This window comes from Chiloscyllium punctatum, chromosome 15, assembly GCF_047496795.1.
Source record: "Chiloscyllium punctatum isolate Juve2018m chromosome 15, sChiPun1.3, whole genome shotgun sequence".
Classification (NCBI taxonomy): Eukaryota; Metazoa; Chordata; class Chondrichthyes; order Orectolobiformes; family Hemiscylliidae; genus Chiloscyllium; species Chiloscyllium punctatum.
In genome coordinates this window covers 70380885-70405812 of record NC_092753.1, presented here as the reverse complement: position 1 = coordinate 70405812, position 24928 = coordinate 70380885, and the positions used below count along the sequence as shown (strand labels likewise).

Sequence of the window (24928 nt, the reverse complement as noted above, 5' to 3'; positions counted from 1 at the left end):
CCTAAACATACATTTTATTTTTAAACAACTCAGCAAACAAAAGAATCAATAACAATTTAGACACATTTTGATACAGAAACATTCAGCTTATGATCACATTACACAGATTCTCCAAATAACTCATTATGCCAAATATATGTGGATTATAAAGAGGCTAATAATTTTAATTTGTAACCTACCTAAGACCACTTGCGTATTAACAGTTGGCTTTTTGGGGAATCTTATCCAATTTGTTCCATTTTGTGCTTGAAATATAAAATGAAGTATCCATGAAATATATCATAAAAGCAAATATATTGTTTTAATTACTAATGTACACATTGCCATTATATAATCAATTGCTGGTTCACTTCTACATCCCTGATTTTGGAATCTATATAAACTTGTAACAAAGCAAGTTGCGTTTGAAAGACAATATTGTCTGTGATTTCTCTGGTTTTCAGGAAACAATTATTCCAGAAGCCATAACATTATCAGAGGGTCATATGTTTATCAGGTTTTCTTCAGCTATTTTCTTTCCGAACAGGAAGGTTTTGAACGAGAAATCCGACTCTCTCCTATCGTACCTCATAATGGAGCAACCAGGTCTTCAAATCTGGAGAGGTTGGGTGAAAGGGTACAAAACTTATAGCCACCCTATTAATATTTGATTCAAGCAGTTTGTTTAATACACAAGCAGTTCACCTACCTAAAACAATGTACTTTTAACAGCACTCAATTTCATCACTATTCATCTGGGAACCCAGTGTGTCAGAAGGTTTATCTGTCTTGGATGTCCTCCTAGGTAAGGTCAAACTTGCCTTACCCAATATTTAAGGAGAAAGTGAGACTGCAGATGCTGGAGATCAGAGCTGAAAATGTGTTACTGGAAAAGCGCAGCAGGTCAGGCAGCATCCAAGGAGCAGGAGAATCGATGTTTCGGGCATAAGCCCTTCTTCAGGAATGTGGAAAGTGTGTCCAGCAGGCTAAGATAAAAGGTAGGGAGAAGGGACTTGGGGGAGGGGCATTGGAAATGCGATAGGTGGAAGGAGGTCAAGGTGAGGGTGATAGGCCGGAGTGGGGTGGGGGGGAGAGGTCAGGAAGAAAATCACAGGTTAGGAAGGCGGTGCTGAGTTCGAGGGATTTGACTGAGACAAGTTGGGGGGAGGGGAAATGAGGAAACTGGAGAAATCTGAGTTCATCCCTTGTGGTTGGAGGGTTCCTTGGTGGAAGATGAGGCGCTCTTCCTCCAACCGTCGTGTTGCTATGACATATTTGTTTGAGATGGGGATAACCACAGGAGACGCCTTTACTTTCCTCCCTCTCCTACCTTTCCTGGAGTTAACCCATCTGCCTGACTGCATTTGCGGTTTTTCTCCCTTCTTACAACTGCAATCCATTACACCCCCTAGCTCCTGTAAATTCATCGCCTCGAACTGCCATTCCAACCGATCCATGCGATATGACAGGATTCACAACCAAAAACACTTACTGCAGACAGAATCATCAGTAACATGGAAATTCCCCCTAATCTCCCACATCCAACAGGAAGAGCACATCACGTTACTAAAGGCTATCTTTGCACCTTAACAATCTACAGAAAATAGCACAGTCTTACTGCTCTAAAAAAAGAGTGCTCCAGGCTAACTTATAGAGTCATAGAGATGTATAGCACGGAAACAGAGACCCTTCAGTCCAACCCATGCATGCTGACCAGATATGCCAACCCAATCTAGTCCCACCTGCCAGCACCTGGTCCATATCTCTCCAAACCCTTCCTATTCATATACCCATCCAAATGTCTTTAGTACCTTTGTTTTGTATTTTTAAATTTTAATCAAGAGACAGATCACAAAAAGACACATAACAAAAATAACTCACTCTACTCACTATTTAAAAAATGACAGCAATGTTACACCTAAAAGCCATGCCTTATCTACTCCTGTGCTGTGAGCTCTCCCATGTATGTTCTTCCAAGGTGAGCTGTGAATTTTGCTATTTGTTCATTTTTCTTATCACATTCTGATGTCCAGAAATTCATGAACTCAAACACAAAGGCAGTGGCTGTGCAGATTCACTGCTGTGCCAAACAGCAGTGTGGGTTTCTTTCTCTCTCTTACTGACCATGTGGTCACTGCCTTTGTTCTCTTCCGCCTTTTTAAATTGCCATTGTTTTGATCTTTTTCCCCAAAGTTCCAAAACAATGCAACAGTAAATCAGTAACTACTGCTCCCGGAAGTTGAGAAAATCACCTCCAACACATAAAATACCTCAAAAAAGGAGCAGCTGTTACAGCCACATCTTTTTCCCGTCCTTCATCTTGGATTACCTAGAATCCTTGGGATGGGTATAGAGTTGTCTCTATTTGTTCCTGCTTTGCTTGCGTTGGCATGATAGACTCACATTTGTATCCTGCTATTATATCTTTTATAATAAGATGGTTAATCATATGGTAGTGTGTCTGCTCTGATGTTGATTGGCTGATAGACATGCCAGGCCATTGGATTAACTCTCCTGTTCTTCTTCAAAGTAGTGCCATGGTATCTTTACATTTACTTGACCTGGCAGACAGGATCTGTTCACATCCCATCTGAAAATGACACATCTGACATTGCAGTCCTCTCAAAACTGCACTGCTGAGATTTTCCAGCAATTCAATTTTGTGTTTCACATTTCCCCCAATCTGAATCTCATTGTGATTGCCACATTCAAGGTCACTGTGTTTTTTGTTTATAATATTTAATATTGGAATTAAATTTTTACTGGAGAAAATAAATCAAACGCAATTAAACTAAATTTGGAGTCTATTACAAGATTAGAATCATTTTGATTTAAGAGTTAACACTGAACTAGGGATGGGATGACTGCAATCCTTACAAATAAGGATATTTTGGTTTGGTACTCAGAACTATAAGCAATAAATCCAGAAAGATTATGAAACCGGTTTTACTTGATTAGATCAAATAAGAAATTACCAATGAGAAGTAACAAATCTAAATATCAGTTTCAGAACAGCCCAGGGTAAGCTATATGGTCTTGGAGATGCGTAGAGCCCAAGGGGACTCTTGATTTCAATTATATGGATTGATCTTGAAAGAGTTTTTCTTTGCAGTGTCAATCTTAGGTGGATTAATAGCAGTCAGTTTTAATTCATACTTCCCCAAAGAATTTTACTTGAAAATACATCAATCTAAAATGTTATTTACTTCTATAGAGATCAGCCTAAGAATGTCAGTCCCCTTATGAATTTTCATGAGCTGCGTCTATTCTTATACATTAAACTTTTGTTAACTATCTTTTGACTGCAGATGCCTGAATCCCTTAGTTCTGTTTACTTTCTCAATTGTCAAAAAGTTCAAAGAATCAAGAAACAGTGTGTACCAAATTGATTCGCACTGAGAGTGCAGAAAGAAATCTCAATTGACCACGTAGAATGCTGGTCAGGCTTAATGTTAGTGTTATGAGAGACAAAAGCTCATAAGTAACCTAGAAATCATGTAGCATGGATTCTTTATTCTAAAGGCATTGAGTCTTTACAATTATGAAGTGAAATTAAAGTTAAACTAAGAAAACAGAGAATTGACATGAAATTAAGTCTGTAATTGATATCTCATTGACAAAATCCTTTGCCTGTCTCTCTTTCTCCCCAAGATACCTCATTCTGACAAAGGCTCCCTTTCCTCAAGACAGGGTCCTACTTAACTGTTTGGTGCTTCCCTCGCTGTTACCACCTGCTGCTGGAGGCCCCATAACATTGGTTTGAATTTTGAGAGATAGGGGAAGCTAGAAATGCATACCCACAGAGATTTGTGCCAAAGGGTTCAAACAGCAGTTTAAATTGAAGCCATTAAAGATAGGATTCGGGCATTCATAGTCAAAAAAATACGAAACAAAGTTTTACTTCTGAGAACAGTTACAGAGTAGGAGAATTCTCCAGGGGACTGTCATAGTGAAGCTAGCCAATTGGATACAAAATTAGCTTGACAGTATGAGACAGAGGGTGGTGGTAGAAGGCTGGATGCTGCCTGAACTGCTGTGCTCTTCCAGCACCACTAATCCAGTATTTGCTTTCCAGCATCTGCAGTCATTGTTTTTACCTCATCTGTGACCAGCAGTGTGTTCCAAGTATTAGTGCTCGGTCCACTGTTATTCATCATTTATATAAACAAATATAGGAGGCATGGTTAGTAACTTTGTGGATGACAGCAAACTTGGTGGTATAGTGGGCAGCAAAGAAGATATTCTAAAAGTACAGAGGGATCTTGATCAACTGGGCCAATGGACAGAGGAATGGTATTTGGAATTTAATTCAGATAAATGAGGTGTTGCATTTTGGCAAGACAAACCAGAGCAGGACTTAAACAGTTTATGGGAGGCGGCTGTTGTCAAGAGAAAGACCTTGGGATGCAGATACATAGTTCCTTGAAAGGGAGTGAAAGCGGCATTTAGGCCAGTTGCCTTTATCAGTCAGAGCATTTGAGGACAGGAGTTGTTATGTTATGTTACAACTGTATAAGACAATTCGCAAGGCCACATTCGGAGCATTGCATATAATTAGAGTCATAGAGATGTACAGCACAGAAAGAGACCCTTCAGTCCAACTCATCCATGCTGACCTGAAATCCTAAATTAATCTAGTTCTATTTGCCAGCATTTGGCCTATATCCCTCAAATGCCTTCCCGTTCATATACCCATCCAGATGCATCTTAAATGTTGTAGTTTTACTCGCCTCCATCACTTTCTCATTCCATACACACACTGTTGAAAAAGCTGTCTATTAGGTCCCTTTTAAAATCTTTCCCCTCTCACCAAAAACCTAGGCTTCCTAGATTTAGACTCCCCCTCCCCAGGGAAAAGACCTTGTCCATTCACCCTATCTATACCCCTCATGATTTTATAAACTTCTATAAGGTCACCCTCAGCCTCTGACACTCTGGGGAAAACAGCCCCAGCCTATTCAACCTCTCCCTATAGCTCAAATCCTCCAACCCTGGCAATATCCTGGTAAGTCTTTTCTGAACCCATTCAAATTTCACAACATCCTTCTTTAGGAGGGAACCAAAAATGAACGCAGTACTCCAAATGTGGTCTAATCTCTGATCTGTTGTAAGAAGAATGTCATTAAACTGGAAAGGGTATAATAAGATTTACAAGTGATGTTACCAAGGTTGGAAAGTTTGAGTTATAAGCAGAGGCTGAACAGGCTGCAACATTTCCTCTGGAGTGTAGGGGGTCAGGGGATGACCTTATAGAGATTTATAAAATTATGAGGGGCATAGAAAGGATGACTAACCTCCCAGGGCAGTGGAGTCCAAAACAAGAGGGCGTAGGTTTAAGGTGACAGGAAAGCTTTAGGAGGGACCTGGGAGACAATTTTTTTTCCCACACAGAGGGTGGTTGCATATGGAACAAGCTGCCAGAGAAGATGGTAGAGGTGGGTACAATTTCAACATTTAAAAGATATTTGGACACGTGACAGGGATAAGAAAAGTTTCGAGGGATATGGCCCAAACACAGGTAAATGGGACTAATTCTGTTTGAGGTAACCTGGTCAGCATGGATGTGTTAGACCAAGGGCCCATATCTGTGCTGTATGTTTCAGTAACTTGGTGAGACTTCTCACTGTTGGGGAAAACAAGGACTGAATGGTGTTAACCTAGCAAAAGTTCAGCAATGTGTGCAGTACGTTGATGCAAAGATCCCTTTCAGCACTTAGCATTGCTAAATGCGAGGTCTATAGTCTGGAACGTGACTGTGGTGTTAATTAGCTGTTAATCTACAGCTTCAGGCAAAAGTTCTAATGGACTATTGCAGGTAATTATAATATTATAGATAGGCATCAACAGGGAGGTTCCAACCACTTGAAGTAGCTGATGGCACAATTCTTTAGCAACCTTCCTTAAACTGTAGTCAGTACATTTAACTGATTCATTTTGGAGTGATTTGGCATTTTCTTGCGTACACAGCTACAAAGTCAGGATGCAATAAATAAGAACAATGATAAACTTATCACAATCCCCTCCCATGTTCTTCTAGATTCACTGTAAATTGAAAATTAAATATGATTTTTTAAAAATCTGAGGGCAACAAGAATCAACTCATATAAGTTAACAAAAGTATAAGTGTTCTTACAGGAATAATGTCAATCAGAAAATACGCCTCAGCATGTCTTAAAGGTAAACTATGTCTAATGTTTCAGTTAATGGCAATGGGGAACAGTGTTTCTTTCAATTTGGTTTTACAAGTTAAACATTTGGTTTTGTGAAATTGATGAAATGGGTCATTTAATTGTGCTAATTGTAGACATCCCTATTATCAGAAACTGCAATACAAATGTTATTTTTAATAGTAGCTTTAGTACAGTAAAAAGGCTTACCTGGATAGGATGCAGCTGGGCCCTTTTTGTCTTTTATTCCTATAATATTAGTCTCCCCTGGTAGCTGAAGGAAAACAAAGTTCTTATAATTGGTATTCATCGATATTCAACTTGTTAACAATTTTAATCAAGATGCATAAATTATAAAAACAATGCATTGAAAAATATCAGTTGCCTTACACTGGAAATTGAAAATTTCAGTATTTAATTTGGTGCATAAAATGTTTTTGTGAGCAGAGAAGAAAAAAGTAAATAAAAGAATGAAATGAAGAAAGAAAGGTTAGTATTGGTAGAAGAGAGAAATCAAAGTTGAAATATGAATGGAGAGAAAAAGTGAAAAATAATGATTCAGGTTAAAAATAGGACAAAGCAAACAATTTATAATTCAGCAGCATCAAAATTACTTTGAATATTTCAGCAAGTTTCTTATTGTAAGATTTGTTTTCATCAGTGGAATATTAGTCAAAAACACATAGGCTGAATTTTTTGAGGGGATTGGGTAAACATAGATCTAGATCCTGCACTTGTTGCCCTGGTGATTTGCTCAGGAATTTACCACGGGCCTCCTAATTGGCCACCTGTGGGCCCACTGTCCAATCAATGATGCTCTGGATTAAAGGTCTCCAGGTGCCACTAGTCAAATCACAGGATTAGAAGCACATCAGATCTGCTCCAGAGGTGTATAATAACATCTCTAAACAGATTGATTAGAAAAATAGGTTAATTTTAAAAAAAACAGATATCAGGAGAGCTGCTGTCTGCTGTAGATTACAGGGGACCTTGACAACTCTATTGGCAAGCAAACAATTACTTGAAAATTTTACCAGGCTAAGGAGGGGTAGCACAGTGGCTCAGTGGTTAGCACTGCTGCCTCAGAGTGCCAGGGACCCGGGTTTGATTCCAGCCTCGGGCGACTGTGTGGAGTTTGCACATTCTCCGTGTCTGTGTGGGTTTTTTCCGGGTGCTCCAGTTTCCTCCCACAGTCCAAAGATGTGCAGGCCAGGTGAATTGGCCATGCTAAATTGCCTATAGTGTTATATGCATTAGTCAAGGGTAAATATAGGGTAGGCAAATGGGTCTGGGTGGGTTACTCTTCGAAAAGACGGTATGGACTTGTTGGGCCCAAGGGCCTGTTTCCATACTGTAGGGAATCTAATCTAATTGGACTGTCAAACCTCCTGAAAAAGGGTGGTGCTGGAAATGCACAAAGTCGGGCAGTATCTGAGGAGCAGGCTCATTTCCAGCCTAAAACATCGACTCTCCTGCTCTTCGGATGCCAACTGGCCTGCTGTGCTTTTCTCTACCACCCTTTTCAACTCTGACTCTCCTGTAAATGCTTTTGCAGAGTTCATATGGGTACCAGCCCTGCCTGCGGCTCCTTCTTATTAAACTATCCCTTCACTTCATTTATCTGGCAGCCTTCCCACACTGATGTTGGCCAGCTGTCCCATCAGCAAAACAACAACTGAGCCCTAATTGGGCTTTTCATTAAGTAAACTGGCTGTAGGAGGTAGTGTCTCCACATCCAGTCTGATCATCAGTAAAATGCCCAAGGTGGTATGATTGCATGTGGGAAATAATCAGACCCCATGACTGTTTTGGTCCCCATACCTGCCATCCTGGTCTCATAGGCTGGTACAATTCTGTCATAGATCAGCTGACTAAGGCAATTGGGTGTTTTGTGAAAGTACTCATGGTTTAAGGGTTAAGTCAAAAATAAAACATTACTGATGTAGACTTCTATCTAGTGGGATGTTACATATGCTTCCTTTCCTTGTATTTTTAATTCTTCGACATGATCCTTTTCGTGGGAGTTTGACTTTATTAACTTAGCCTTTTTGAGAAGCCCTCAGCAATGGTTTTTTACCAGTCTGTAATTTAAAATGACATGCAATTCTCTACCTCTTTCAAACTCTCTACTGCAAGGTGTCTGCCTGGATTTGACCAGAGACTAGGAAATCAGCTGAAATGTATCTCTCTTTTGTACATCCTGTTTTGTATGTGTTAATTACTGTCATAATTTTATATTTGTGCTATTTACGTTAATTTTTTTTACCATTCCTGAAGATTGGCAACAAAATTGAATCAGTCCCAGAAACAGGCAGAGATCCTCATTAACCAGCGCCCACTGGTTGTGACACAGGCAGCACAAAATATTCATGCTGCTTGCACATTTACACTAGTTGTAGTGTACAGCCCACTATAACTGATGAGTGCGTACATACCTCAACAGGATAATCCTGCATTACTTAAAGCCTGCCGACATCTCGAAAATGGGAGACGCACAATGCCAACTGTCTAGCCCCAAGGACCTGGATTCAAAGGGGCCAATTTCCTTGTTGGTTCCTGACCATATTGCTCCAGAAAGCTATGTTGCATAAATTCCAAGAATGAACTCTCCACACCACGAGTAATAAGAAAGTTTACTCTGGCTATACAGAAGTGGGCAAAAGTGAGGACTGCAGATGCTGCAAACCAGAGTTTAGATCACAGTGGTGCTGGAAAAGCACAGCACGTCAGGCAGCATCTGAGGAGCAGGAAAATCGACGTCTCAGGCAAAAGCTCTTCATCAGGGGTAGAGGCAGGAAGCCTCCAGGGTGGAAAGATAAATGGGGGTTGGGGGAGGGTTGCTGGGGAGAAGGTAGCAAAGAGTACAGGACCTGGGGGTTACAGTGAGAGAAAGAGAGAGAGAGAGACTCACTGAGATTCTTGTGGAGAGAGGAGATAACTTCTTCAAGGCAGGAAAAACGACATTTCGGGCAAAAGCCCTTCATCAAGAATAGAGGCAGGAAGCCTCCAGGGTGGAGCCCCGCTGATCTGTACAGAAGTGGGTACTGGAGATGCTGAAGAGTCAAGATTAGAGTGGTGCTGAAAAAGCACAGCAGGTCAAGCAGCATCCGAGGAACAGGAAAAATCAATGTTTCAGGCAAAAGCCCTTCATTACAAATGTGGCTGGGAGCCTTGGGGGTGGAGAGATAAGTGGGAGGGAAGTAGGGCTAGGGAGAAGGTATCTGAGAGTGCAATGGAGGTGGGGGTAAAGGTGATAAGTTGGAGCGGAGGGTGGAGCAGATAAGTGGGAAGGAAGATGGACAGGTGGGACAAGTCATGAGGGTGATCCTCACCCTCAACAATTTCTCCTTCAAATACCCCAAATTCCTCTCGATGAAAGGGGTAGCCATGGGCACCACATGGGCCCCAGCTATGCCTGTCTCTTTGTTGGCTACATACAACAGTCCATCTTCCAGAGTTACACCAGCACCACTCCCCATCTCTTCCTCCGCTACATCGATGACTGCATTGGTGCCATTTCGTGCTCCCACAGGGAAGTTGAACAGTTCATCAACTTCACCAACACATTCCACCTGACCTTAAATACACCTGGACCATCTCTGACACCTCCCTCCCTTTCCTGGACCTCCCCATCTCCATCAACAATGACCAAATCAACATTGAAATTTTTTTACAAACCCATCGACTCCCACAGCTACCTGGATTACATCTCCTCCCACCCGACCTCTTGCAAAAATGCTATCCCATATTCCCAATGCCTCCACCTCTGCCGCATCTGCTCCCAAGAAGACTTCCCCTCCCATGTGGTTGAAGATGCCCTCCAATGCATCTCATCCATGTACCACACGTCCGCCCTTAAATCTCACTCCTCTAACCGCAAAAAGGACAGAACCCCCTTGGTCCTCACCTGCCACCCCACCAACTTCCACATAAATCACATCATCTATCAACATTTCCACCACCTACAAATGGACCCCACCACCGGGGATATATTTCCCTCTCCACCGCTATCCGTTTTCTGCAAAGACCATTCCCTCCACGACCACCTGGTCAAGTGCATACCCCCCAACAACCCACACTCCCCTCCCGGCACCTTCCCCTGCCACTGCAGGAATTGCAAAACCTACGCCCACACATCCCCCCTCACCTCCATCCAAGGCCCCAAATGAGCCTTCCAGATCCATCAAAGTTTTACCTGCACTTCCACACGTCATTTATTGTATCCGTTGCTCCCGATGCAGTCTCCTCTACAATGGGGAGACCAGCTGCCTTCTCGCAGAGCGCTTCAGAAAACACCTTCGGGACACTTGCACCAATCAACCCCATCGCCCTGTGGCTAAATATTTCAACTCCCCTTCCCACTCCTGGGCCTCCTCCACAGCCACTCCCTCACCACCCAACGCCTGGAGGAAGAACGTCTCATGTTCCACCTTGGGACCTTTCAACTCCAGGGAATCAATGTGGACTTCATCAGTTTCCTCATTTCCTCTCCCCCGACCTAACCCCAGTTCCAACCTTCCAGCTCAGCACTGTCCTCATGACCTGTCCCACCTGTCAATCTTCCTTCCCACCTATCTGCACCACCCTCCACTCCGACCTATCACCTTCACCCCCACCTCCATCCAACTATTGCACTCTCAGCTACCTTCTCCCCAGCCCCAGTCCCCTTCTATTTTTCTCTCCAACCCCAGCCTCATTCCTTATGAAGGGCTTCACCCGAAATGCATCAGGAAAGTTCTTATGTGATAATTGGCAGTTGGGAATTTGGGAATCCTGCATTAGTTCTTCCTAACCTCTGAACTAATTGGGGGTATTTTCCTATTCGGAGAGTCTGACACAGGAACCTTTCTCATTGGATCAGGTCTGTGCATTCTGACATGCAGGGCTGCATTAAATCTGGCTCTAGGTATAAAGGTTCACAAAAGGTTAATTTTGCCTTCTATAGTTAACCTTATTGTCAGTGAATTGTTGAAGTGAGGCCTCAAAGGGTGTACTAAGGTATAAACATTTCAATCATATACACAAAGAATGTAATTGTAAAGCATTTTCCTATTAATTTCCAGACGAGTGGAAAGAATATTTGATGAGCAGCCAAAGCTAAGTGCAGTGAACATGATAAATGCAGTGAAGTGTATTTCAGAGAAAGCTCAAATGTAGGAACAAGTAAAATAATCCATGTTATGAATTAAGAAATTATTCAGAAAATTGTACAACTGTGGTGTTGGATAGCTTCCTGTAGCTCAATTTCCTTGAGAGATTCCCCAGTGTCTATGCTCTGGCTTTGTAAAGAAGGAAAAACAGAGGTTATGCTGGAAACATAAGTACACTTGATAAACGCAAAGAAAAGTTAAATGAATGATGCAGTCTCACCTTTCATTTTGGGAAATGAAGACTAAATCAATCAGTTACATTTCTCCAGCTACCCCTTCCCCCCCTACCTACCCCCTACCATATCATTGCTTTGTAACAGCAAACAGTTGGTATGCCATCCCCCAGACAGTGAAATGCAGCAACTGCTTATTAGACACATTCAGAAACAAAATTGAGTGGGACAACTCTGCCTGAAGAGTTGGTGATTGCAGGCAGGAAAATGATAATATTGCACAATGCAAAGTGTTACGTGATATCTAACTCAACAGCAAGTAAAAGACTTTCATTAGATCAGTTTGCAGCTTTATTCCAGACCATGTTTCAATTGGGATCGTCAACTTCAGATCACTCTAAAAAAAAATTCAGCCTGCAGTAGTACCCATGGCTTTGTAATCCAAAATGAAAGAATTATTTAAATTACTAATAAAGATAAAACAACATAGGACTAGATGGCAGAACTTGGGAGCAGTATCGGAAAAAAAACGACTAAACGTTATTTGCCAGAGATGGTAAATTAGGCTTTTGAATTTCAGGAAATGCAGGTTTCCTTACCTAACCAGTCTCTCTTCGGTTTCCCAGAGTAGTACAAATTATTAAGTGTCAAAGTGCACATTTTATGGTTCCAGCTTTACGAGGGAATTGAGTACGGGTTTCTGCAGATTTCAGTAATGTAGAGACATTGCATTTATCCAGTATCACTGAAGAAACTATGGCTAAGGTGGTACAATTAACAATTTCTACAAATCTGGCTTCATTTCATGTGGAAGACAAATCAATGAACAGGAAAGCATGAAGGAGAACGGAGAAACATTTGAATCAGAAGATGTCAATAAATTTTATCGCCATGTACAAACAATGGCAGTCCATTGACTCTATGGGTATGTCAACGAAGAACCCATACATACGTTAACAATGCATTTTATGGCATTTCTCCAATCATGAAGAGTTTGGCTTGGGTTTTCCTCAATCGTTTTCTCTGCATCAGTGAAGGCAGGGAGACAGTGAAACTTTCTGAAGAAGGATCAATAGACCCAAAATGTTAACTCTGACTTCTCTCCAAGATGCTGCCAGACCTGAGTTTCTCCAGCAAATTCTGTTTTTGTTTCAGATTTGCAGCATCTGCATTTTTTGTTGAGATTTTGAAACCTGCTGCCCAGCAGAAAGAGCTGTGGAATAGATTGCAAGAAAATCAGTGTTAACACTATTTGGGTTGAAAGAATGTTGGTCACGGCACCAATTTTTTGAAGAGTGCAATAGGATCTTCTACACCCACCTAAAAGGAGAGGTGAAGCCTTGGTTTATCTTCTCATCTGTAAGACAGCACCACTGAACATATAGCCTTAATTCTATACAATACGCCAGCTTAGACTACCATTTCGAGTCTCAGAACTGTACAAATGACAATAGTGGTGATTGATGCCCAAAACCACAAGAATAAGCACACAGTTCAGCTTTTGTATATTTGACAAATTCTTCATCTTGAGCAACCTCAATAACAAAAACATGTTGGAAATACTCAGAGAATCAGGTGACATCTATGTAGAGAAAAGCAGGGTTTAGGTTTCAATTTGATGACTTTCCATCAGAAACAATCTGACAAATGGTCATTAACCTAAAACATGGGCAGAATGTTATTGAGGCACTGGAGGTCTCACCTGCCAGAAAGAGACTTTCTTTAAGAGAAGGACCCCCTGAGCCATCTGCCAAATAGAGGCCTGCAGGTCTTACACTCACTCAGCAGCAGCAGCACAGAGGAGGCTATAGTTGCTATCAGAAGAACACCCATAAAGACTCAGGGAGGATCCAGCGCAAAAGTAAGTGAGCTCGGGAGAGTAATGATCGTGTTGAGGTCACAAAGAGAGAAGTCCAGGATGTCAGATGGAAGGGTAGGTCTTGGCTCCTAGTGGGCATTCCTGCCCCTCAGTCAGATATTGATTAGCTTTGGTTGAGGAACCATGCCACCCCAAAGCTGACAAATTGCCTACAGAGTAGCAGCTATTGTGACCAACGTCAAAGCCGTCTGCAGCTGGGTTAATCCCAGTGACATTGGATTGAGGCTCTTAAGTGCTCCTTAACTCACCACTAAGGGTCTCAACTGGTGTTGGGACGGGAAGATCAACAATGTGACTTGCTGCCCAGAAACTAATCCCGGTGGAGGCAGAAAGGTGGTGGAGAATAAATACAACACAGCCCCTCCTAATAAATTACATATCAGGTCTCCAAGCTCGCCAGCTTTGGGGTAAGAAGACTCTGGCTGTCAGCTCTATATCCCACTGTAACAATGTTGGCTGCCCTCCTGACTATTTCTATAACATTCTAGTTTTATTCCAGTTATCAATTTTGACACTATTTTACTTTCTATATGCTTCAAGATCAAACAAGGAAGTATTTACATGGAATGAAGTATTTTGTCCACAATCCTTTGTCTGTCTACTCCTTCTTCCCATGAGGCTTCTTTTTCCCAAACATGTCCATTTTTCTGGAGATTTTTAAGAAGCCCATTTACAAACAAGTTTGTTGATGATTGTGCACATGACAGGCTAACGCAGGATGTAGAATACATCATGGGAAGGTCAGTAGCAATATTGGAGAATTACAGGCTTACCATCATTCTAAAGAAAACAAAGTTAACTTACATTTGACTCTGATTTTGTCCTCATCAGGTCTGTCCATGTATACATTAGACAATTTCTGGTGAGATTACAGAATCATTGCAGAATTTAAAACTTATTTCTACCATCTCAGTATTATTGCTTTGTTTTCTATCTTCTCCTTTATTTCTGACTGTCCTCAATATATTTTTTCTATTTTCTTGTCTTTATCTGATGTAATCTCTGTTTTTTGTCCCAGTGACAATGAAAGACGGCATAGTGTAAGGTGATGGGGTAAAGAAACACTGATAGTTTCAGACTAAATTTTATGAAGGCTCAATGGAAAGAACATTTCTCAATAGCTTCCTTCCCACTTTATCGATCCATGATTGTTCATATCCTCCATAATCATACTCCCTCAGCTCCATTGTGCTCTTTATTGCTTTAACTTTGTAATACCATGCATTTCCTACCACACCCTTGTTCCCGTCACACTTCCTAAACCTTCACCCTAACCTACCCAAGCAATCACTTGTTTCTTCACCATTTAATTGGTCTGCTGTTGTATATATGTACACTTGCACTTGTTAATGTAGGGCGGTATGGTGGCTCAGTGGTTAGCACTGCTGCCTCACAGTGCCAGCGACCCAGGTTACATTCCAACCTCGGACAACTGTCTGTGTGGAGTTTGCACATTCTCCCTGTGACTGTGTGGGTTTCCTCCAGGTGCTCTGGTTTCCTCCCACAAATAAAACGATGTGCAGGTTAGGTGAATTGGCCGTGTTAAATTGCCCATAGTATCTAAGGATGGGCAGGCTAGGTGGATTAGCCATGGAAAATACAGGGATAATAGAGTGCGTCGATGTGGGACGCTCTTAGTACGGACTTGATGTGACAAATTGCCTGCTTCCACACTATAGGGATTCTATGATTCTAATTTTTTAATGTCATTTATTTAGCTTTGGTTTTTAATTTTCTGTTAGTCACTCATGGGATTTCTGTGTGTTAGTAGTTAATTAATAACTTACAAGTATTTATGTAGCCATAGTGATATATTTTAAAAGAAACTGAGTGCTATTTCAGCAACTGAATGGTTTTTAGTTTATGTTAAGAGTTTACCACCGAGCAAGGTAGACAATTGCACCTCAAGGATTCTGGGTTTTTTTAAAGCTTAGGGGAGAACATCCATAGACTGGAAGGAGAAATGTTTGTTTCAGGTTTACTTTGTTTTGGACTATTCCATGAGGTTCGTACATGGAGATACATGTATTGAACAGTGTTTTTGAGAAGGTGAGAATATAGTGAAATAGATTACCTCAGAGAAAGGAGTTACTGAAAGTTCCAGACAGAAATGTTGGGATAAAACCCTGAAGAGGAGTTGAAGATTAGTTTTTTTTAAGTTTAGAGGTATAAGTGCTTCAGGAAGAAGCCATCAGTGTTTCCTTCTTGGAAGTTATAATCACATTTATTTTAGGTCTATCAAGGTGTTAGGAAACTATTTTTTGATCCTCTGGCAAATCTGGGCAGTGGGTGCCTTCGGAAAGCGTGCAGGGGATGTTCGGTTTTTTGGGGAACTTGTAAGGATATGTTTTGGGATGTGACTAGTCCAACAATAACATCGGTTGCATACATAATGCTGTCCTCCCATCAATCCATAATTCTCCATTTACTTTATCCCCAAACTCACTGGGAAGAAACCAGTCATTCCTACCCCTAATCCCAATTTTACGACCTGTTCTTTCTTCCTTTCTTCCTCTTTCATATTCTCATTTTTGATCAACTTTCTCTGCTTGTTTCTCAATCCTTCACTCTTTCTCCTGGCATTTGTTCATGGACAAGGATATTAGTAATGTTGCCGTCATTGGTTATAGGTCTACCAGTGGCTAGACAGGCTTCTCCATGACCAGCAGATTCTCACACAGCAGGGCCAGGTACTGCTGAAAGTTTAGTTATTGCTGGGGCAATTGGATTATTCTTCTCATCTTATCTTTCACACTCAGTCTTCACTTAGTCTCAGATGTCCATAACATTCTCCAAGTACAATCTGCAGCCATCATCCTTCGTCTGCATGTCACACTGGTTATTGTCAGTGTGGCATACAGAAAGGGACTTCTTCAGGGAGTTATTGAAACATTTGCCTGGGGTTCTACTCTTCTGTTTATCAGTAATCAGCTCTCTTTAGAACATGATACTGGGCAGGCAAGACTTATCCATCAATACAGGGTGACTCACACAATTTGCAGGATGATGTCAGTTGTTTCCACAACTTCAATGTTTATGATGTAGCCCTGCCAACAGAGCTTGAAGTTGCTGCAGAGGCATTGTTGGTAGTAGTGTTCTGGAAGGTGTACATGATGGTGGTACAGAGTTCATGACTCAATACCATATAAAAGGTGGTGAGGGCTACAATTTTTTACACTTTTCATTTGGTCTATTCACTCAGGCTGTGGTTGCTTCACAACAATTTGTGGAGACTGAAAAAATGCACTGTTTACTTTTGAAAGCATATTGTCCACTTCGTTGTCTACAGCAGCACTAAATGAGATGACACTCTCCCAATAAATTGCTTGGTGACAATCAGCTCAATTCCCTCAGTGACATGTTTGAAGTATGGGCTAATGTAGGATTTTGGCTTTCTTTAAACTAGTACTTAATTCAAGGTTAAAAATCACACAACACCAGATTATAGTCCAACAGGTTTAATTGGAAGCACACTAGCTTTCGGAGCGACGCTCCTTCATCAGGTGGTAGTGGAGGGTTCAATCCTAACACACTGAATTTTTAGCAAAAATTTACAGTGTGATGTAACTGAAATTATACATTGAAAAATTGATTGTCTGTTAAGCCTTTCATCTGTTAGAATACAGTGATAGTTTCACTTCTTTCATGTGTAAATCACAAAACCTTTTTTTGAAAAAAGGTTGCATTCTCGGGTTAGCTGTTAACAATGGTGATAGCTAGACAATATGTTGAAGGTGTTAGCCCCCTGTGTTCTCTGTCTATGCCATGATGTTTAGACTGATTCTAATCTAAAAAGTGAGATAACGGAGTTTTACATAAATTCATGCAGTTTTTGAGCTCAGAGTTCTACATGAATGCTTGCAGTTTTTGAGCAAAGTACAATGTAACCCTGCAAGTACAAATTCACCCCACAAAGTGTATCTGTGCATGTGGGTCTTTGTCTGTCTGTGTGTGTGTCTGTCTGGATTGGGGGTTGAGTGTGAGAAAGTGTATGTGTGTGTGTAGTGAGTGCAGAGTGTCTTAAGTCTGTGAGGGGGTGCATGTGTGAGTGTGGGAGTGTGTGTGTCTGTAAGGGTGTGTGTGTCTGTAAGGGTGTGTGTGGGTGTCTGTGTGTATGTGTGTATAGGAGTGCCTGTGTGTGTGTGTGTGTAGGCCTCAACCAGGACCTTGGGTTCATGTCACATTGCAGCTGACCACCATTGCATTTTACACACTCACACAGATACTCCTACACACACACAGGCACTCCTATACACACATACACGGACACACATACACACACATGCACACAGACACCCACACAACCCTTACAGATACGCACACTCCCACATGCACCCCTTCACAGACTTAAGATACTCTACACTTACTACACACACACACACACACACTTTCTCACACTCACAACCCCCAACCCAGACAGACAGATGGACACACACACACACACACAGAGACAAAGGCCCACATGCACACATATTTTGTGTGGTGAATTTGTACTTGCAGGGTTACATTGCACTTTGCTCAAAAACTACATACATTCATGTAGAACACTGAGCTCAAAAACTACATGAATTTATGTAAAACTCCGTTATCTCACTTTTTAGATTAGAATCAATCTAAACATCATGGCATAGACAGAGAACACAGGGGGCCAACACCTTCAACATATTGTCTAGCTATCACCATTGTTAACAGCTAACCCGAGAATGCAACTTTTTCAAAAAAAGGTTTTGTGATTTACACATGAAAGAAGTGAAACTATCACTGTATTCTAACAGATGAAAAGTTTAACAGACAATCAATTTTTCAATGTATAATTTCAGTTACATCACACTGTAAATTTTTGCTAAAAATTCTGTGTGTTAGGATTGAGCCCTCCATTACCACCTGATGAAGGAGTGTCGCTCCAAAAGCTAGTGTGCTTCCAATTAAACCTGTTGGACTATAACCTGGTGTTGTGTGATTTTTAACTTTGTACACCCCAGTCCAACACCGGCATTTCCAAATCATCACTTAATTCAAGAACAGTGCCACCTCAGAAAAGTGCACAATTACATGTTGCAAATCTGACTAATTGTGGGTCAGGAACATGCAGTCATCTGTTAAAATAAGTTCTCAGATGAATTTTCCTTGTGTTTCTGTACGAATCTGAAAACTCCTGAGGCTGAAAGGGTCTCCTTCAGTCCAGAAAAATCTGTAAATTCCCTCTTCAAGGTCTTCTGTTAATTGCTGCAGCTTCATGCTGAAGAATATGTTGAATAAGGTTGGGTCAGCATATTCCTGCCTCCTGCATGTGAAGTTGGAAGGGAGTTGAGAGGTCTCTGTTGTGTATGACTTGTCCAAACTGATTTTCATGGAACTGCTTCACCATGACCAGGAACCTGGGTGGACACCCAAGTATTTCAAGGATTTTTCAAAGTCCCTCTCTGCTGATAGTTTCAAATGCCTTGACAAGGTCTATGAAAGAGATGTGTGAGTCTTTGTTTTGCTTGAAACACTTCTTTTATATTTCTCTGAACATACATACCATGTCTATGGTGTTCCTGTTTACCCTGAAACTGCATCAGCTCTCTCAGAGGTTTTGTTTCATGACAGTAGGGAATAGCTTGCTCAAAATATTCTGTCCAGGATCCCCCCCAAGCAATAGAAACGATGATGATCCCACTATAGTTGGAGCATTTGAATTTACTGCCTTAATTTTGTACGAAGTGATGATAATAGCATCACAAAGATCCTGTGGAATCCAGCCTTGTTTCAGCAGATCATGACAAACTCATATGGCTTGGAATGTAGAGCAAGACTATCATGCGTCAAGGTTTTGGGTGGAATTTCATCAACTCTGGAGCTATGTTGCACTTCATTTGGTTGATTGTAGTTACAGTATCCTCCAGAACTAGTCTCCTATCCAGTTTCTCTTCGATAGGCTGTCATTTGATGTGGTTGATGGCAGTATGCACTGTGTCCTTGATTTTGAAGTATTCTAATGTGCTCTGCTCTGACTTCATGTTGATATGAAATGTCTTTCCATTGGCATAAGGGCTTATGCTCAAAATGTTTCTTCTGCTACTCCTTGGATGCTGCCCAACCTGCTGTGCTTTTTCAGCACCATACTCTTGACTCTGATCTCTAGCATCTGCAGTCCTCAATTTCTCCTCCATGCTGGTCCATAGACAAATTGCAGTGTTTCTGAGAAGCTTCTTTTGTTGCCAAGATCAGCACACATTTGAGAGTTTTCTGGTCATTTTGCATATTCCTCAGGTTATGTTTACTGCATGCATGATGGTAAGTTGTCTACTGTTGGATCTCTGCAGAAAAGCATCTGTCTGTAACCAATAATTTCTTTCAATAGAAAGATCATTTCAAGACTACACTGATGTGTCCTCATTCTGAACACTGGCACTTGATAGGCTACAATTTGTTGTGCCAGTGTGACATAAGGGACACACAGCATTGTAGAGTCATAGAGATCATCAACTCATTCACTCAAAGCTAGGCTTCCAATTTCAAGCCTGAGCTTAAGAATGGATGAGAGACAAACTATCAAATAAATTTTGAGTCTTCAATCTACAGAGATAGATGCCAAGGAACCTTCCAGATCTCACTGCTGATTTCAATGCAGAAGAACCTTGGAAACACATTAAAGCTTTAATACTGAATATTTCCAAAGAACCCATTGGATCAGTATTAAACAGAACAGGGACTGAAATAAAAGCAGAATACCATGTATGCTGGAAATCTGAAGTAAAAACAAAAAAAATCACAGAATAAACTCAGCACCTTTGCAGCATCTGTGGAAGGAGAAACAGACTGAATGCTCCAGAATTGAAGAGTCATACTAGACGTAAAATGTTAATTCTATTTCACTCTTTACAGCTGCTGCAGACCTGTTGAGTTTCTCCAGCACTTTTTGTTCTTATGTCTGAGCAGGGACTGATTTGCTGAAACCTAAGACCTGTGAGCAATAAAGGTCACTGCTGCCTCACAGCGCCAGAGACCCGGGTTCAATTCCTGCCTCAGGTGACTGACTGTATGGAGTTTGCACATTCTCCCCATGTCTGCGTGGGTTTCCTCTAGGTGCTCCGATTTCCTCCCACAGTCCAAAAATGTGCAGGTGAGGTGAATTGGCCATGCTAAATTGCCCGTAGTGTTAGGTGAAGGGGCATGGGTCTGGGTGGGTTGCGGGTCGGTGTGGACTTGTTGGGCCGAAGGGCCTGTTTCCACACTGTAAGTAAGTAATCAGATCGTCAGGCACACCTGGTTTAGGCAGCTCACCAAGAGAAAAAGACACTCAAATTTTGAACATGTTCCACATAAACTTGCTCCTACTATAGTTCAATTCATATTTTCAATCATGTAGATAAATGGTCTCTGAAATTGACAGAACTATAGTAATAAATTGGTGGAAATAACTTTCTTCATATACATTAGAAGGGACATAAGTTTGTCAGAAACAAATATCCTTGTAAAAGGCTAGGAAGATATTTCAACAATACAATTTTATTCCCTTATCACTGAGGTTAGACCATTATGGAAATGGATTCTAGGAAAATTGTCAGGGAAAAACATGGAGATTTATTAGAACTTAGATAACCTAGCTGGACTTTGTGATAATTGGGTTAATTAGCTGAATGGAGGAATAAAGTGCGAATAAAAAACAACCTGTTTGGTAGTCAATCCTTTCTATTACTGGCAGCAGATGCTACAAGACCCATGAAAGGTACCACATGTGCTGAACACATCACAAAAGCAGCAAACTGCTACATAGCACAAGCACATTGTGAATCCAAATTTGAAAAATCCAAATTGGAGCAACATTCAGACTTTCTTTTAAGATAGATTCCAAATTGGACTCATTTGAACTTAGTTCCAAGCTTAGTCATTTTATCAGGGGGATGAACAGATAGCCAGCAAGGCATTTCATTTTTTTAAAAAGTTGATTTTAAACATGAAATATAAATATGATTGAAATGTGATCCAGTCCTGTCCTTATTATCATTAATTTTTCCAAGATTATTGGAACATATATAATTGTTGTATGTCGCTGAACAGGAACAATGGCTTCTCATAAAAGCATAACCTCTGAAGAAATAGATTTCTCCAATTAAATCTCGAGTCAACAATTTTTAAAAATAGGTTGATGACCTAATAGTGTCAACTTAATTTCGTTGATAACTTGATTATTTCTGCTTTAAAAGACTTTGGCTCAGATCCATCATCAGACAAACACAATACCTCAAAAGGCATGTCATCTAACAGTGTCCTCCGTTAGTTGAGTTGCGCTTGCATATTTAGAGTTTTACAGTTTTTTGCATGGTAGGCTGAAGTATGCTGCTAACAGCACAGCAAGGAAACCCAGGCTGCACCGTGACTGCACAGAACAAATGTATCTTCTTAACTAAGCAGTTTGAAGGATTGTGAAAGTTACAGCTCAATACAGATTTAAAGTCATAGAGATATGCAGCATGGAAACAGACCCTTCGGTCCAACTCCTCCATGTCAACCAAATATCCTATTAATCTTGTCCCATTTACCAGCATTTGGCCCATATCCCTCTAAGCCCTTCCTATTCATATAGCCATCCAGATGCCTTTTAAATGTTGTAATTGTACCAGCCTCTACCACTTTCTCTGGCAGCTCATTCCATACACGCGCCACCCTCAGCGTGAAAAAAGTTGTTGCTTATGCCCCTTTTAAATCTTTCTCCTCTCACCTTAAACCTATGCCAGCTAGTTTTGGACTCTCCCACCCCAGCAAAAGACCTCAGTATTCACTCTATCCATGCCCCTTGTAATTTTATAAACTTCTATAAGATCACCCCTCTGCCTCCAGTGCTCCACGGAAAATAGCCCCAGCCTATTTAGCCTCTCTCTGTAGCTCAAAGTCTCCAACCCTGGCAACATCCTTGTAAATCTTTTCTGAACCCTTTCAAGTTTCAAAACATCCTTCCGATAAGAGGGTGACCAGAAGTGAACACAATATTCCAAAAGTGGCCTAAGCAATGTCCTGTACAGCCACAACATGACCTCCCAACTCCAATACTCAATGCTCTGACCAGTAAAGGAAAACATACCAAATGCTTCTTGGCTATCCTATCTATCTGCGACTCCACTTTCAAGAAAATATGAACCTGCACTCCAAGGTCCGTTTGTTCAGCAACACACCCCAGGATCTTACCGTTATGTGTATAAGGACTGAGAAGAAATTGTAAATTAAAATGAATGAATTAAATGTCATATCTGGAACAAAAGAGGAAAACAGAGAGGACAAGGAAGGTTGGATTAAAATAGAGAGAATTAAAAATCACTTGACAGCTGGTTGGTTGAAGGTGCAGCGTTCCAAACGCTAGTGCTTCCAAATAAACCTGTTGGACTATAACCTGGTGTCATATGATTTTTAATTTTGTCCACCCCCTCATCCAACACTGGCACCTCCACATCATAAAATAAAGAAGAAAAGCATAGAACTAAGAAGTGAAACATCTTCATCTTCAAAATCTTCTAAAACCTGAAGTAATATGACAGTTTTGCAACAGTTAATTTTCAGTGCCAGAGAAGTTGATTGGCATGAAATAACATTTAACAACTTTTTGAAAAAATTATTGAAATGGAATGAACAAAACTGGGTTTTCTGTGTTGTGTTCAGTTCATATCTATTATGATAATACAGCAACTTCATGTCACTTAATGCTTTTCAGTCTTGAGCCAGAGTTGGCGTTTTCATAAAGCCAATAGAGAGCCACGCAGCTCAATTTGCAACTTATAGTGCCCCTTGCATGTAGCTGCTGAACTGTTTGCAATATGTTCTATAGCCTCTCCATTATTTTGATAGAAACACTTGTGCCATAATTGAAGTTAATATTCCACTTCAGTAATAAGGGAGCAAAATATTACCAGATGTGCTATGTTTTGGAAGTATTGTTAAACCAATATTTGGTTTGTCATATTTAGACAATGAGCTGAATTTTCCTGGACACAAAGATGGGATTGTTGGTGGAAGGGACTGTGAAAATAAGGGGGGGAATAGCTGGACAGCTCCCAGCTCATTCCTGCACTCCACAGGTAATTCCAAGACAGCTGGGTGGAAGTTGGATGCTGCTGCCCAGTCCACTGAGGTGGGTTGCCAATTAGGGCAGTTAAGATCCCACTTTGAGACTATTTTGCACCAGCAGTATCAGTTTCCCACTGTTATAAGGAATGTGGAGCTCTGCAGCTCATTAGAGGTGGCCTCCGATCAAACTATTGAAAGACTAGTGGAGCTGGAGGCTTTATGCCACAATGACTGTAACTGTACAAAACATTAATAAGACTGTACCTGGATACTGCGACAATTTTGGTCCCCTTACTTGAGGAGGGATTTAGTTGTATTGAAGCTGTAATGAGGTCAGCTAAATCGACCTCATAGGACATGAGTTCACTGATTGGGCCACATTAATAGCTACAATGAGGGAGTCCTGGCTGACAGATATAAACAGGAGTGTCAGAGGTTCTGTTCACTCTGAGAGCTGGCTCTGAGAGTGCTAGATCAGTATCAAAGACTCTCCGCGTGTAAATAAAGGGTGATTTGGTGATGGGATACCGGCGGCTGTGGTGTTACTTCAATGACAACCAGAGAAAAGCACGCTCCTGAAGAAATTCACTCGCGATAGTCGTCTTTAAGTTGGGGTAAGCATTTCTGGCATCATGCTGTTCTTTGGGAAGCTTGACTTGTTCGATCCTGCCATTGAAGACTGGGCCCATTATGTGGAAAAAATGTTCTATTTTTGTTGGGCAAAGAAAACTGGGGCAGAGGAAAAGCAATGAGTAACTCTCCTGATAATTTGTTGACCTGCACCTTCTTTGGCTATTCGGAACCTAACTTGACTTGAGGCATCAGATAATAACAAAACCTTTCAAGAGTTATAGATTTAGTTAAGAAATATTACAACCACTAGCCTCCTTTAATTTTGAGATGTTATCAGTTTTACTCAGCAATTCAAGAACCAGGGGAATCTGTATCGGGATTTTTGACTAGGATAAGATGTCTTCGGTTAAATCCATAATAAGATACTGAGAGATCATTTGGTATGTGGTATTAATGATGTAACCATGCAAAAGCGCCTACCAGCTGAAGCCCAGCCGGACTTCAAACATGCAGTACAACTAGATTTATCATTGAAAAATGCAGCAAGTAGGACTTATGAGTTGTAGGGTACTGCAATGGAAGTGGACACCTTCACCAGTCTGACTGAGCTTGGGGACCACAACCTGAGAAAAGGCAATTACACAATCTCACTCAGGACATATCCAGAGAGATTCTAGGTCAGCCCACAGCAAACTCCAAAACAACGCCAAGCCTCAGGCAAATTTTCTCCAGGCTGGCAAGCCATTGTAGTTGCTGCCAGTATGTGGACCCGAGACTGCAAAAGATTTCCACTAAATTGAGTAAGAGAATTCATAGGCCAGAACTAAGGAGAGTGTCCACCCTGGAAAGTCCACCTACATCTGGTTTGGAACAGTTAAATTGTTTAGCAACATCCAAATCAGAATCAATCAAAATAAATGTCTTGTTAAATAATCACCTGGTTCTAATTGATGCAGTCGTTTC

At 41.1% G+C, this 24928-nt stretch overlaps 1 protein-coding gene across 1 annotated transcript in view; it reads right to left on the bottom strand.

Annotated features, from left to right (window-relative positions):
- abi3bpb (ABI family, member 3 (NESH) binding protein b) overlaps positions 1-24928 on the bottom strand; it is a 330661-nt gene that overhangs the window by 211978 nt on the left and 93755 nt on the right. The window contains exons 7-8 of the mRNA XM_072585416.1: positions 6357-6420; positions 180-245 (exon numbers count right to left, since the gene is read on the bottom strand). Coding sequence (XP_072441517.1) covers positions 180-245; positions 6357-6420 — 130 coding nt within the window. The remainder of the gene's footprint in view (positions 1-179; positions 246-6356; positions 6421-24928) is intronic.